The sequence below is a fragment of the Thalassophryne amazonica genome, chromosome 12 (genome assembly GCF_902500255.1).
Source record: "Thalassophryne amazonica chromosome 12, fThaAma1.1, whole genome shotgun sequence".
NCBI classification, from domain to species: Eukaryota; Metazoa; Chordata; class Actinopteri; order Batrachoidiformes; family Batrachoididae; genus Thalassophryne; species Thalassophryne amazonica.
In genome coordinates this window covers 81,557,947-81,573,815 of record NC_047114.1, presented here as the reverse complement: position 1 = coordinate 81,573,815, position 15,869 = coordinate 81,557,947, and the positions used below count along the sequence as shown (strand labels likewise).

Sequence of the window (15,869 nt, the reverse complement as noted above, 5' to 3'; positions counted from 1 at the left end):
ACCTGATCCAGCCCTAACTATAAGCTTTAGCAAAAAGGAAAGTTTTAAGCCTAATCTTAAAATCAATCCACCTCCACCCCACAGGATAACAGACAACCCAACATATCTCCTCCCGCCTTTAGCACCTCAACAGCACTGGCTTCTGTTTTTATACATACACACATACACATACATATATATACACATACATATATACATATACATATATATATATATACATACATACATATATATATACTCAACAAAAATATAAACGCAACACTTTTGGTTTTGCTCCTATTTTGTATGAGATGAACTCAAAGATCTAAAACTTTTTCCACATACACAATATCACCATTTCCCTCAAATATTGTTCACAAACCAGTCTAAATCTGTGATAATGAGCACTTCTCCTTTGCTGAGATAATCCATCCCACCTCACAGGTGTGCCATATCAAGATGCTGATTAGACACCATGATTAGTGCACAGGTGTGCCTTAGACTGTCCACAATAAAAGGCCACTCTGAAAGATGCAGTTTTGTTTTATTGGGGGGGGGGGGATACCAGTCAGTATCTGGTGTGACCACCATTTGCCTCATGCAGTGCAACACATCTCCTTCGCATCATCCGTGAAGAGAACACCTCTCCAACGTGCCAAACGCCAGCGAATGTGAGCATTTTCCCACTCAAGTCGGTTACGACGACGAACTGGAGTCAGGTCGAGACCCCGATGAGGACGATGAGCATGCAGATGAGCTTCCCTGAGACGGTTTCTGACAGTTTGTGCAGAAATTCTTTGGTTATGCAAACCGATTGTTTCAGCAGCTGTCCGAGTGGCTGGTCTCAGACGATCTTGGAGGTGAACATGCTGGATGTGGAGGTCCTGGGCTGGTGTGGTTACACGTGGTCTGCGGTTGTGAGGCTGGTTGGATGTACTGCCAAATTCTCTGAAACGCCTTTGGAGACGGCTTATGGTAGAGAAATGAACATTCAATACATGAGCAACAGCTCTGGTTGACATTCCTGCTGTCAGCATGCCAATTGCACGCTCCCTCAAATCTTGCGACATCTGTGGCATTGTGCTGTGTGATAAAACTGCACCTTTCAGAGTGGCCTTTTATTGTGGGCAGTCTAAGGCACACCTGTGCACTAATCATGGTGTCTAATCAGCATCTTGATATGGCACACCTGTGAGGTGGGATGGATTATCTCAGCAAAGGAGAAGTGCTCACTATCACAGATTTAGACTGGTTTGTGAACAATATTTGAGGGAAATGGTGATATTGTGTATGTGGAAAAAGTTTTAGATCTTTGAGTTCATCTCATACCAAATGGGAGCAAAACCAAAAGTGTTGCGTTTATATTTTTGTTGAGTGTATATATGATGTCTTGTTTTTACAATAAAGACTATTCTATTCTATCTCAATTCCAAAATTTAAGAAATCAGACCAGATTTATTAAAGCAGCTGGCAAATTTGTATTAACTATTATATGAAAGCTTGCAAACAAATGTAACCAATGATTTCCAACTCTTGCAGATTATTGCCAAGTTCACCCAAATATGCACGATTCCCATTACACGAGTGTTTGTTGGCTTTTCAATGGATTTATGTAGCAGAGGGTAGATGCTGATGACTGCGTATCGTAACCGTATGTCGACAGTCTGCTCTACACATCCCACTAGTCACCGTTCTGGAACATGATGTATCCTGACATCACTAATTTTTGAAACATGTTCACAAATTTTCTAGTTGCTCATATTGTTCTACAATGCTACTTTTACCACCGCTTACACCTGATGTCAGGCCGCGAGTAAATACATATTCATGTTTTTTTCCCACCAAAAAAAAATCCACAGTTGGGCATCAAAAGTCGCCCTTAGATCTCGAATCTTTGACATGTTGATTTGCTGTTGCTCACTCGGTAGAAGCAGCTGCATGTTTGCAGGTGCTTGTAAATACGCAGAACCACCTTTAAAACATGCACTCCCTTCTGAAAGGCTTCAGCTTGGTCAGGAATGTAAAATAGATCAAACTCAGGCTCACTAGTACATTTTTCAGTGCATATAACACCGGTGTTACATAACCAAAAACAGCAATCAGAACAACTCGAAAGATAAAGAAAGGAAAGTCCTGCAGAACGACGCTAGCGATGGACAATAAGCGACTCTGAGGAGCGATAGCCACCCGAATAGCGGACAGGAAGGCTAAAATGTAGACAGGCAACACCCAGGCTGAATAGAAGACTGAAGGCTCACCCACCACTCTCACCATCTCCACTGTGTCGAACCAGAACAGAAAACTATCCACAAACATCTCTGCCCGGCTGTCCTTCTTCCATAGAAAGCTCAGACGTCCAGAGTGGGAATGTGAACGTGAGGAGTACAGGTAGGCGGTGTCAGGTACCCGGGAGCTGTACGTCAAGTGGTTGGATGATCTGTTTGCATCCTGTAGCCTCCCTGAGGTGACTCCATTTCTGGTCTCTGGACAGCCATGAGGCATCCCGTTCTGGCCTCCGTCAGGGTGCTGCAAGCCTGATACCGTGTTCACATGTCCCAGGTGGGTGAGGACGGGGCCCGACATATCAAAGTCAGAATCCAGACCATCTGTTGGTAACGCGTAAACATGCCAACTGTTAACGCAGTGCCTACGCTACATTCAGATATAATGTAGCATAAGAAAATACAGTTCATATAGACAAAGAAAGAAACGAAACAAGGAAAAGTAGATTGAATTTCAGTGTAGATCCATATCAGGGGCGGGTGCTGCCTTTGATCTTTTGAATCAGGTATCATAGTTCAACAAAGCAGACAGACAAATAATGAAAATTAACCTCCTTGGCAAGATTCAAACATCAGCAAGCAAGATAAAAGATGAGTGGAACAAAGGTTATCAACCAGGATCAAAGTTTGGGATATTGTCAGTAATAAAAAAAGTAACTTATCAGAATCAAAGGTCAGCAATCATGATCAAAGATAAGTGATCAAGAATGAGCATTAGGATCTCAGATCAATAATCACAAAGGAGTGTGATGTGATTGTAAATGCCAGCGATTGGGATCAAAGGTAAGGATCAAATATGAGTGATTAGGTTGGAGTCACGGTTCAGCAATCAAACAAAAGTCAGCAATAAGGATTAAAGATCAGAATACTAGTTAATAATTACAAACAGAAGGTGAGTGATCAGGATCAAAGATGAATGATCAAGAACAAACATTAGGATCTGAGATCGGTAGTCACAAACAAAAGGGAATGATATGATTAAAGGTCTGCGATCAGGATCAAAAAGTGATAAGGTTGGAGTCACAGTTCAGCAATCAGGATCAAAGGTTAGGATCACATGTCTGTAATCACAAACAAAGGTCAGGATCAAACATCAGCAATCAGGATCAAAGATGAGTGATCAGGAACAAAGTTTATGATTGCAGTTAAGCAATCAGAAAAAAACGTGAGTGATCATAATCAAAGACCAGCAATCAGGAACAAAATGTGTGATAATGAACAAAGATTATGATCCTGTCAATAATCAGGAATTAAATACTGGTGAGTGATCAGGATTAATGGCCACTAAGCAAGACCAATGGTCAGGATCAAAGACTAGTAATCAGGAACCAAGATTAGGATTACAAATCAGTTACCAGGACACTAAAAATATGTTCAAGAGATCAAAGGAGCAATAAAAAAGTCAGACGCAAACGAAGAACTGCTTGAACTTTGAAGTGTTCACTCTGAGTGCTCTTCTAGTTTGTTTCTTTCAACATTGCATGCAATGAATGAGACATTCAGGTCTGCACTCCAGAGATGTTTTTTTTTTCCTGCTTTGTTTTGTTTTAATCATTTGCCCCGCTGCACAGTGACCCATCTGTTCTGAGAATCCTTTAGTTCTGATAGAATGACTGTCTCAAATGAGTCGTTACTTAAAGACGAGACCCGTTTCACGCATCCAGAGGTCACCTGCTGCGACATTATGGCACGTTTTCCTGAGCCAGAGCCAGCATGCAGCGTTTTATTGCTGCTGATTGCAGTGACCAGACTACACCCTGTGGACACCCGCGTAACATCTGGCTGCAGCAGATTTTTTTTTTTTTTTTTGCTGATGGGAACTGATAAGAGGTGAGAGGATTTCCTGGCTGGCTGCGAAAAGACTACATTCTATTCCAAGTTCATAAATATATAAAACATGTGACCCACGTTTCACCTTTAAAAATACATAATTTATTGTGGATGACAAAATTACATAATTTGTTTTAGGCAATGTGGTGTAAGACTTGCAAATCCTTGCAAATAGCTCAAATTAGTTTTTATTTAAAAAAAAAAATTTCTTGACTGATTTTTCCTATGTTCCACAGGAAGATTTTTTTAAACATGAAAAGAAAATGTTTTTAAATTGTAAGTTAAAAAAAACTTTCACAAACACAGCAGCTTAAAATGGTGAGTCTAAAAGCTTGTTTTGCCTCAAATATGACTCAAAGCAATATTTATAAGTTGTATCATGTTAAAAAAAGATCATGTCTGACTAAAATTTTACTTAAGTGACTGCAATCAAGTGTAAGTTAGATATTTTGACGAGAAATTAGACAAAATTGTTGTTTATGGATACCAACAATAAGCTGCCTTAGCATCATTTCTTAGCACTCCAAAAATACTGACCTTCTGACTCATGTCGTGTTCCACTGACAACCCCAATTCCAATGAAGTTGGGATGTTGTGTGAAATGTAAATAAAAACAGAATACAATGATTTGCAAATCCTCTTCAACCTATATTCAATTGAATACACCAGAAAGACAAGATATTTAATGTTGAAACTGATAAACTTTGTTTTTGTGCAAATATTTGCTCATTTTGAAATGGATGCCTGCAACACATTTCAAAAAAGCTGGGACAGTGGTATGTTTACCACTGTGTTACATCACCTTTCCTTCTAACAACACTCAATAAGTGTTTGGGAACTGAGGACACTAATTGGGAGTGTCATGATTGGGAATAAAAGGAGGATCACCACTTTGTGAACAACTGCATGAAAAACAAATAGTCCAACAGTTTAACAACGTTTCTCAACATTCAATTGCAAGGAATTTAGGGATTCCATCATCTACAGTCCATAATATAATCAGAAGATTCAGAGAATCTGGAGAACTTTCTACATGTAAGCAGCAAGGTCGAAAACAAACATTGAATGCCCGTGATCTTCGATTCCTCAGGCGGCACTGCATTAAAAACTGACATCATTGTGTAAAGGATCTTACCGCGTGGGCTCAGGAACACTTCAGAAAACCATTGTCAGTTAACACAGTTCATCACTACATCTACAAGTGCAAGTCTACTCTACCATGCAAAACGAAAGCCATACATGAACAACATCCAGAAACGCAGCCGCCTTCTCTGGGCCAGAGCTCATTTGAAATGGACAGATGCAAAGTGGAAAAGTGTGCTGTGGTCTGATGAGTCCACATTTCAAATTGTTTTTGGAAATCATCCTCCGGACAAAAGAGGAAAAAGACCATCCAGATTGTTAGTAGCGCAAAGTTCAGAAGCCAGCATCTGTGATGGTATGGGGGTGTGTTAGTGCCCACTGCATGCGCAACTTACACATCTGTGATGGCACCATCAATGCTGAAAGGTGGGTGATTCTTAGACTACGGGCACTTATTATGTCCTTTGATCATATTGTATGAAAAACAGAAAAAAGGGGAAATTTCACACTTTTATAGTTATCTTTACAATGAAAGTGTATTAAGAAATTTGTTCTAGTAGTCTATGATGACTTTTTCACCTTTTTTCAGCATCATTATATGCAAATATTGCCGTTTCGTGCTTGTCCCACACCCAGACTTTTGATCTTCAATGATAAAAATGAATGGTAAAGAAACGTTTTTTTCTAATGTTTTAAAATATCTCTGAATAAAATATTAGTAAAATAATCAAAACATAATTGGGGTATTCAATGTCATACAACTGTTGTGAGTTTTTTAAACAGAATGTAGTTGTCCCACACTATTGCCGTAATTTCCACCACAACACTGTAATGTCCCTTTAAACAGTTTGTATGAAAGATTGTTTGGGTAGATTCTATGGAGATAAACAGTGACATCAGAGCACATGTATATAGTGCCAAATCACAACAAACAGTTTCCCCAAGGCGCTTTATATTGTAAGGCAATGGTGTGGTGGAAATTACATTTACAAGGCCAATAGTGCCTGTAGTTAAAGAATCACCCATGTACATCCAGGTTTTGGAGCAACACATGCTGCCATCCAAGCAACATCTTGTTCAGGGACGTCCCAGTTTATTTCAGCAAGACAATGCTAAACCACATTCTGCACGTGTTACAACAGTGTGGCTTCGTAGTAAAAGAGTGCGGGTACTAGACTGGCCTGTCTGCAGTCCAGACCTGTCACTCATTCAAAATGTGTGGCGCATTATGAAGCACAAAATACGACAACAGAGACCCTGGACTGTTGAACAACTGAAGTCGTACATCAAGCAAGAATGGGAAAGAATTCCACCTACACAGCTTCAACAATTAGTGTCCTCAGTTCCCAAATGCTTATTGAGTGTTGTTAGAAGGAAAGGTGATGTAACACAGTGGTAAACATACCACTGTCCCAGCTTTTTTGAAACATGTTGCAGGCATCCATTTTAAAATGAGCAAATATTTGCACAAAAACAATAAAGCTTATCAGTTTGAACATTAAATATCTTGTCTTTGTGGTGTATTCAATTGAATATAGGTTAAAGAGGATTTGCAAATCATTGTATTCTGTTTTTATTTACATTTTACACAACGCCCCAACTTCATTGGAATTGGGCTTGGGAATGACGCCACACTCAAAGTAAATGTGTTCCAGTTTCTGCACATCACTGCAAGTCAAAAAACAAAAAGATTTTGGCGTACATAGTGCTACAAACTAATACATGCACTGCAAAAACTGAAATCTAAGAAAGTAAAAAAAGACACGTTTAAAGAAAATTTGACTTAATTTATGTCGCAATAGAAAAATAATCTTGTCAAGCATTATTTACATTAGAAAACAATGTCTTATTTTAAGAAGATGTATCTCACTTTTTTGCAAGAAGGTTTTTTTTTTTTTTTTTAGCCAATATCAAGCTGTATTTAGCCAGTAAAAAGGAAAGGCAATGAATTTCAAATCATCCAAGCAAGGGAACAAGATTGCTTTTCTTATTTTAAGACCGAGGCTAATTTTAAAATAAGAATTCTGTCTAGTTTTAAGGCACATTTTGATTATTCAGTGCTTAGACATTTTGCTAGTTTTGAGAATTATAACCAAGTAAATTTTTGTTACACCATTGGCAGATTTGGCTACATTTTAGATTTGGCTTATATTGAGAGGGACGGTTTTTGCAGTGTGATCCACCAAAGAGGCCTCACAGAAAAGGATAAATTGTGCAAAAGTTGACATGAGTGTTTTTTTTTTTACCTTAATTTTACAGTTTTGGAATAATTATAATCACAAAGTGACTAGTTCTGGGGAGAACGGAGGATGTCTCCGTAGTGTCACATCGTGGAAAACCAGCCTTGCAACTTTAGGGACATCAACCTGGTCTCCTTTGAACGGGGAAGTCTGGTCTCGTGAGAAACACAAACTATTTTATGGCACGAGAACATATGCAAGCCTTCCCTATTGAGGCACTGGCCAGCTAGCAGCTATCAGGACAACCCAACAAAGGATTTATTTCTTAAATGTTCCTCATCATGGCAGAGCAAAAAAGCAAACAAAACTGCTGTCAGAGGAAGCGAGGAAGAGAAAAAGAGCGTGACAGATTGTGATCAATGGATCCACTAAAAACAAATGCACATGGAAGGCGGGGGCAGTGAGTCTTTATGAGAGTTTTGTGAAATATGTACTCCGAGCTGTAGGGGGAGCTCCATAGAAAAGAATGCGACCAAAATAAGTGCGAAAACCTTAAAAAAAATTGCCAGAGTTGCACAGTGTCTCTTCAATTAAGTGCTGGGTTTGTTGCATAGTGTAGCCAGTCACTGCTAGCAACATCTGTTAGGTTAGCCAATATTAGTAGCACCAGTTGATAAACAACACAGCTTGTAGTATTTCACGCATTAAAAACACCGTAGCAACATGTCCACAAACAGCAGGACAGTACTCTGTGTATGATTTATTACAATAAAAGTGCAAAAATAAAATCAAAAACTACAGCTAACACCATTGTTAGCTGTAGTTTGGACAGCCATCTTGGATTGTGGAACTCTGGGTATTAAATGAGTTGACAAGTTGGATTTCTAACTTCAGACGCAGAGTTCATTCATGGTTGGACATATCTGGGAAATACTGACTGGAACGCACAACAAGATCTAATTTGCTCTGCATCTATAGAGGGAGATGCTGTATTTTTGTCGTGGAGACATTTCTTGCTTACTGAGTAATGACTCTTTTAGTTTAGGTTATTTTTTTACCCTGTGCTGCTGTGTATTTAGCATAGGCATTTTCATTTTACTGTCTGTTCCTGTCTTCCTGAATACAAATTTTAATACCTAAAGTTGGAAGTCATGGATGAACTGAAAAGGATGTAATTGTCAGCATCACCTTTAAAAAAAAAAAAAAAGCAGCTGATTTTGGGAAATACTTTGGAGTGAGACTCGTTTCTCCAAATGGAAGATGAGCAGTCCTGATGGATTATTTTTAGTGCCACCACAGCAGAGCATTGAACGTGTGCCAACTGATTAATGGAGGGTCATTTTTAATAGGTGAAAATCCTCACAATGTCCAGTGAGGCTGCACGAGCGAATCCTCTCGATGACGTCCACACAGATGAGACAGAACAGCACTAATGAAACTGGCAGCTCTGTGAACTGGTCAATCCGCTGTCCTCCGTCTACCTGCACCTAAGAACCAAAAGATGTGAGAAATGATGTGAGGGATGAGGCAGGAAGAAATAAAATTAAAAGTCATTGCATTTGGCTGAACTAGAAAAGAGACTCCGGTCATTTGCAGCCATGCGTTGCAGCACATAAGGTCCAGGTATTGTTTTGGTCCTGTACGAGGGTAGGCTGAAAAGTTCTAAGGCTCACTATGATGCAGTTAATGCATTAATTGTATCATAGTGAGCCTTAGAACTTTTCAGCCTACCCTCGTATGTCCATTCTGCTTCCAACAGAATAGGTGGATATGTGACAAATACAAAATAAAGCAGCAACATCTCATTTGTTTGAAGTTTCCCCGATATAATGTTGAACATTAAGCGTGCATAATCTAGAATAACAGCACTGATCACAGTGGAATCCAAGAATGGAGACGGCACTGTCACAATTACACAAGAGCAGTGACCCTGTTTACATTATCATAATAATCCGATAACTGGGAGTAATCAGAACAGACGTGTTTATATGCACTTCGGTAATGCAATAATCAGAAAAACCTGGTTTACAAGATTTCGGTCCATTAGACAGATGTCTTTTGAAGTAGAGAAAGGACAGACGGATCGCAGCTCCATGTCAAAGAAAAAAAAGCAACATTTCTCTCTCTCCTCTCTCTGTTTCTCAGCGAGGAGATGCGGGGGAGTTAATGTTCTTGCGCATGAACAGTGAAGAAATATGATGTCATGCTTTTCAACCATGGCAAACTCCGCTCAAATCCAGCATATATGTAAATATATGCTGAATATAATATAAACTGCATAGATCGCAAAAAAAAACAAAACATTGAAACAAAAAAAGACATTGACGTACTTACACTGAAATGCGTTTTTGGACATTTGTTTTGGATGCACACAGCGGACTCTCAAAGGAAGCCATCCTGTGTAAGGGACCCGGCTGGATGCGTATTCAGAGTAAGGACAGGTGAGAGACAGTGAAGCACAACAGTGAAGCACAACGGACATGCGCAGATGTAAAAGACTGAAATAAATCAGATTAATCGTATTGTGTATTGTGTGTGGTCCTCTGTGAGTGTGTATGTGCTTTTTTTGTACAGCACTGTTTGTGAAATGTGCTATATCAATAAAAAGTGGTATGGTATATGTGTACCAAAGAAATCGGCCTATTAGGGAAAAATCTACGTGTGTTAATCTGATGTCTCATAATCAGATAATGGTCGTAAAGCATATCAGATTTTGCCGTTTACATGACCACTTGAATAATCAGATAACTCCAGTGTTCAGATAATAAACGGGTTTTTAGTGTGCATGTAAACGGGCTCAATGGCAAAGTCATAGTAGTATTTCCTGGAGTAAAAGTCCTGTGACTTCTACACCTGTGCAACTTATATACTGAAATATCACACTTTCATTATTAACAATAATAATAATAATATATTTATTTAGGGTTTTCCAGGAATGCACAAACAAAAAATAAATTCTAATAATGAAAGAATAAATGGCACTAATAAAAAGCACACCAAGGCAATACACAAAAATCCCAAATTAAAAGAGCCAATGATACAAAAAAAAGTTTGACTTAGACTCCAGTTCGATTTATACTCGGGAAATACTGTTCAGATAAGTAAAGATATTACAGCTCATAGTAAAGTGGAGCTTTGGTAATGTAAAATACATTTAGCCCAGCAGAGTTTCATCTAGAACACTGCAAGCCGGAACCCATGGGCATAGTGGCAAATGGGATGCTGGGGGCACTGCAGCACTTCCTGCCTGGAAAAAAACTCAAATGTCACAGGACCCATGCCAGCTGATAAATGTATAATAATAAAATAATACATAATATTTTACAAGTTTTGTAATTGTTCACTGCCATTTTTTTAAACACAAAAATGTAATGTTTGATTCAGTTTTTTGAGAATAATAAGCAATTCTGAACACAACAAATAATAATATATTCTATAACGCTAAAGCCTATAACAGAATCTGATAATGTTAGTTGCAACACTTGTTTGCCTTTATTCCAGGATCTATTGATTTGTTGATGCTGATGTGTGTGTGTATGCCCAATGTCTGGTTTTAAATAAAATGTTAATTTAATTCCATTTAAATGTTGTATATAGTCTTTTTGGATGTATTGTTTTTGGCTTCACAGGGCACCTCACTACATCACACCCCCCCAAAACCCCATGGTTGTTATAGGTTATGATGATATTTAATACTACTACATCCATTAAATCCATGGACAAGACTAAACCAAGAAAAGATCTAAGAACTACTACCCGGAAGAAAAGTATTTCCAAGACATCTGTAGACTCAAAACATAAAATATCATTGATTTTTGATCAAATTTAGGAAAAATTAATTAAAGGTCAAGATAATAATGTAAAAATTTTAGACCTGATACAGGGGCTATTGCAAAGAATTGGTTAAATATACACTTATGGTTGCTATTTACCACTAATATGAAGCCATGTTATCATTCTATAGGTCAAATGACTTTTGTATTGAAAGGTCAAACCCATGGTTATACTGTAACCATTTAACTCAACCAGCTTGTAGTGAATATTAAATATATTAGAAGGTTTGTATGTTAGTCAAGAATAAATTTGTTTACTTTTGGACAGAAGTGATTACATTTCAGGCCACACATGAACCGTACATTATGGTTCCATCACAAGGAATTAATTTGCATGAATCTGTGTCAAATATGTGGCACCGTAGATCAAATAAATTTGATCTTATCTTAACATCATCCTAACCAGACTTAGACATAATCCAACCACTGAGAGCAGTGGGCAGCCACAGTCCGGCACCCGGGGACCAAGTCCAGATGTAGATTTGCTGCCCTGGTCAGGGGCAGAGAAAGGAGCAGACCCTAAAAAAGCAAGCCCAAGAAATTCCAATGGCTTAGTTTCCAAATGTTGAAGGTCTGGTTGGATGTGCTTCTGTAAGTAAGTGATTATTTATAGTGTAAACTCTGTGCTCGTTTGTAAAAATGGTTCTAAATTTTGGGTTAATGGATAACTTGGGTTACTGAATACCTCAGAGTGAGCATAGTCTTATGATGAAGGAAATATTTCTAAGTTATGATGTTGTTAGTTCAAAGTGCGGGTTGACAAAAGCTTTGGATGAAAATTGTCCTTTAAATTTAAATGTTGTGAGACTGAGGAGCAGCAATGTGAGTCTGCTATAGCATAAAGTGCCGTCTTCAGTGAGTGATAACAGCGAGTAAAATATTCTGGAACAATAAGCAGTCAGAAAGTCAAGCTTTCACCAGAAATAGACTGTTTACAAGAAACACGCCTCTTCAACGAATCCATCCGAGCATGATGGAACATCAACAGTTGCTATTTAACTATGGATTGAATTATTTTGTGACAAAGATGGTGGTATTTACCTTGGAACTGGCTATTAAAACAGCAAAGCAGGGCAGCGTGCACAGGACGAGGTACGCCAAAGCTATTGGTCTCCTGAAAAACACATCAGTTTATATTTTAACAACCTTGATGGTGTTTTGATGAATACTCGTTTTTTTAAGCATTACAGGACAGTTTGAACCAAAGATTTCGGTTCAAAACCAGAAACAGGTGATCGCTCGCAGAAAATACATAACCAGCAACTTAAGTTTTAAAATGTTTCAGAAGAAACATTTTTATTTGAAATAATGATAAATCAGTTCTTAACATTAATTTCCCCTTCTTTTATTACAAACAGACATTTTGTTTGCAATAAATTATTTTTATATGGGGGGTGAAAGTGTAGTGGTTAAGGCATTGGGCTTGAGACCAGAAGATCCTTGTTTCAAATCCCAGCCTGACTGGAAAATCACCCTTGGGCAAGGTCTTTAATCCCCTGTTGCTCCCGGTGTGTAGTGAGCACCTTGTATGGCAGCACCCTCACATCGGGGTGAATGTGAGGCATTATTGTAAAGCGCTTTGAGCGTCTGATGCAGATGGAAAAGCGCTATATAAATGCAGTCCATTTACCATTACATCTATCCCAGTTGTGGATTGCTTATGGTCGTGATGCTGACAGGGTTAATATCAGTGTGTTCCATCTATTAGGTGTTTATATTCATTATTAATAATCATTATGATCGCTGAGACCAGAGCATGCAATTTTGTTCTTTCATGTTTTACATGGTTGGAATAATGATACCTACTGTTTAAAAAAAAAAAACAGGGTGGTTTCTTTATGTTAAATTAAGTACGTTTATGCTAAATTAAGTGTATGTTGTACATGTGCCTTACTAATGTTGGTGTTAAGACGTCAACTTCAATGTCTGATGGACAGGCTAAGGCTAACATATAAAGAAAGATAATGTTGGAGCTCCAGTTAGGCAAAACCACAGATGGAAAAACGAGTAGTGCTCATTGCTACAATATTTTCATCCGCCATATTGTATCAAGAAAAGCCTGTTTTTTTGGTGAAAATTGATTGTAAATCATTCAGTAGTTATGGACCAGAAGTCCGACTGTCTCCTTCCATAAACATTTCTGGTGCAAGCGGTAAACCGTGTTTTGTGTAACTTTATTCATTGCCTTTAAAAAGATGGCAACCCAAGCAATAGGCTAATGTATCCAGCATTATGACCTAGCTTAACTGCACCATTAGCGAGTGTTGTAGAGCAAAATATAACCTGTCAATTGCGTTTTAAAATGTCTAAAAAGATACACAGGTGATTCTTTAACTACAGGCACTATTGGCCTTGTAAATGTAATTTCCACCACACCATTGCCTTACACTATAAAGCGCCTTGGGGCAACTGTGATTTGGCGCTACATACATGTGCTGATGTCACTGTTTATCTCCATAGAAACTACCCAAACAATCTTTCATACAAACTGTTTAAAGGGACATTACAGTGTTGTGGTGGAAATTACGGCAATAGTGTGGGACAACCACATTTTGTTTAAAAAAAAATCACAACAGTTGTATGACATTGAATACCCCAATTATGTTTTGATTATTTTACTGATTTTATTCAGAGATATTTTAAAACATTAGAAAAAACGTTTCTTTACCATTCATTTTTATCATTGAAGATCAAAAGTCTGGGTGTGGGACAAGCACAAAACAGCAATATTTGCATATAATGATGCTGAAAAAAGGTGAAAGTCATCACAGACTACTGGAACACATTTCTTAACACACTTTCATTGTAAAGATAACTATAAAAGTGTTTTTTCTGTTTTTCATACAATATGATCAAAGGACATAAGTGCCCGTAGTCTAAGAATCACCCACACATCTTTACATCATACTTACCTAGAACTTTATTAACTTCTATTTCATTGGATTCCAACCTCTTTGGGAACAATTATTTTAAAAGTGTAAATTATTGATTCAGACTAAAATTCTACATTGAAGCCATGGTTGACATGCACAGTCTTGCAGATGTTTAACACAAAACCCACAAAATACTTACCTTGAAAATAGATTTAACTGATTTTTGTTCAGCGTGACCCTTTGAAAAGGATGTGCCTGTTCCCAACAGCACTTACCACCGGGTGTACTCACCACTGTGCGGTCTCCGTGATGGACCTGTACCGCTTCTTGAGATATTTGAGCGGCAACCATACCAGGAGGGCCACAGAGGTTACGTAAGCAATAGAGGCTGCCACCACCAGCCAATACGATATTTCATCCCATCTTTCCACATCAGAAACCAGGCGGGCAAACTTCTCCGTGATGACAAAGATGGGAATGCTGAGGGCTGCAAACTCCAGCACCTCATATACAACGAGTTTGATAGTCTTCCTCGAAGGCATGGTTCCTGTAGGGCGACTTCTGTTCAGAATCTTAAGACAGGCACAATCATCTCATATGAAAGAACTCGTAGAGCCGGTGGACTCTGCACACGGAGACTGCAGACTGTCCTCTTTTATTGCAGAGGTAATGAGGTGGTCACGCTCAAGTTTTTATGAGTTTACAAAGACAAGCACACCCAACAAGGAGAAAACAGCACAGAGGCGACAGCTGATCAACTTCAGAGTTCCATCAACAAAACATGTCTGTTTCAAAAGACACGATGACAATAGATGAGCAACATGATTAATATTGTTGAACAACTCTCCAAACAGTGAGATCAGCAGGTAAGTCGTTTAGGTCTCTGAACATATCCAGTGATTTACATCTAGTGGTGAACACCACCCACCCACCCACACACATTTATCCCTCTAAAATCTCAAATAAACCACAAGAGAGTCATACTATTATGTACATTTGGCCTGGTTTTATTTTAAATATCAATTAGGTATGGTTAAAAGAATGCATACAAACAGCAGGATACAATTCTAGACAAAAACTTTACAATGATGGATTAAAAACAAAAAAAGGCAGGCAGCATGTCAATCCTGTACAATAAAGTTACACCAAGGCTGCAGTTAAATGCAGCATCGCAACAGGACGAAGGGTGATTATTAAACGCCTTCTGCAACACTGCAATATCTGCCACTTTCATATTGTCAACCCTCCGAATTATGACAAATTTAACACTGCAGCAAACCAACGTTCAGCTGAAGGCAGCAAGAAGTCAGATTCCTCGTCTCCGAGGCAGTAAATGAACGCTCAATACAGGTTTTGGGTAAATTCAATGACCTCTTTACAAAATTCATGCAGGTACCAAGCTGAAGTTAAGTTTGGAGTTTTATTAAAAGCATAAAAGACAAAAAAGTAGGATGTTTGAAATACCTGGAGAGAATCTGAAATGACAAAACACTCAGATGAGTGTTCATTCAGAAATTTTAACAAAACCTGAAAGTTACAACAGAATTCCTTCATTTGATATCGATGTGATGGCAAAAAAAGAAAAAAAAAAATTAGTCATTGGCTATTGGTGAAGTCACAGAACTGAGTTCACGAAAGCTTAGGCGACACCGAGACAAGAAGCGTGGAATTCAGACTCCACTGTTCCGGATCAGAGAAACCTGCTCAGATCTGCTTCAGCTACGATTACATTTAAATAACTTGAAGCGACAGTTTTGAAGGAACACTACAGCACCAAAGAGTAAATCTATTATAGTGATACAAACTCAA

General features: G+C 38.4%; 1 protein-coding gene across 1 annotated transcript; it reads right to left on the bottom strand.

Moving 5' to 3' along the window:
• Positions 1–1,878: 1,878 nt before the first annotated feature.
• si:dkey-32m20.1 (transmembrane protein 236) lies at positions 1,879–14,856 on the bottom strand. Its single transcript, XM_034183196.1, has 4 exons — positions 14,352–14,856; positions 12,229–12,301; positions 8,718–8,841; positions 1,879–2,585 (listed from the first exon to the last, which is right to left on the bottom strand). The coding sequence occupies exons 1-4, from the start codon at positions 14,600–14,602 to the stop codon at positions 1,954–1,956; spliced, it is 1,080 nt and encodes a 359-aa protein (XP_034039087.1). The 5' UTR covers positions 14,603–14,856; the 3' UTR covers positions 1,879–1,953.
• Positions 14,857–15,869: the final 1,013 nt, after the last annotated feature.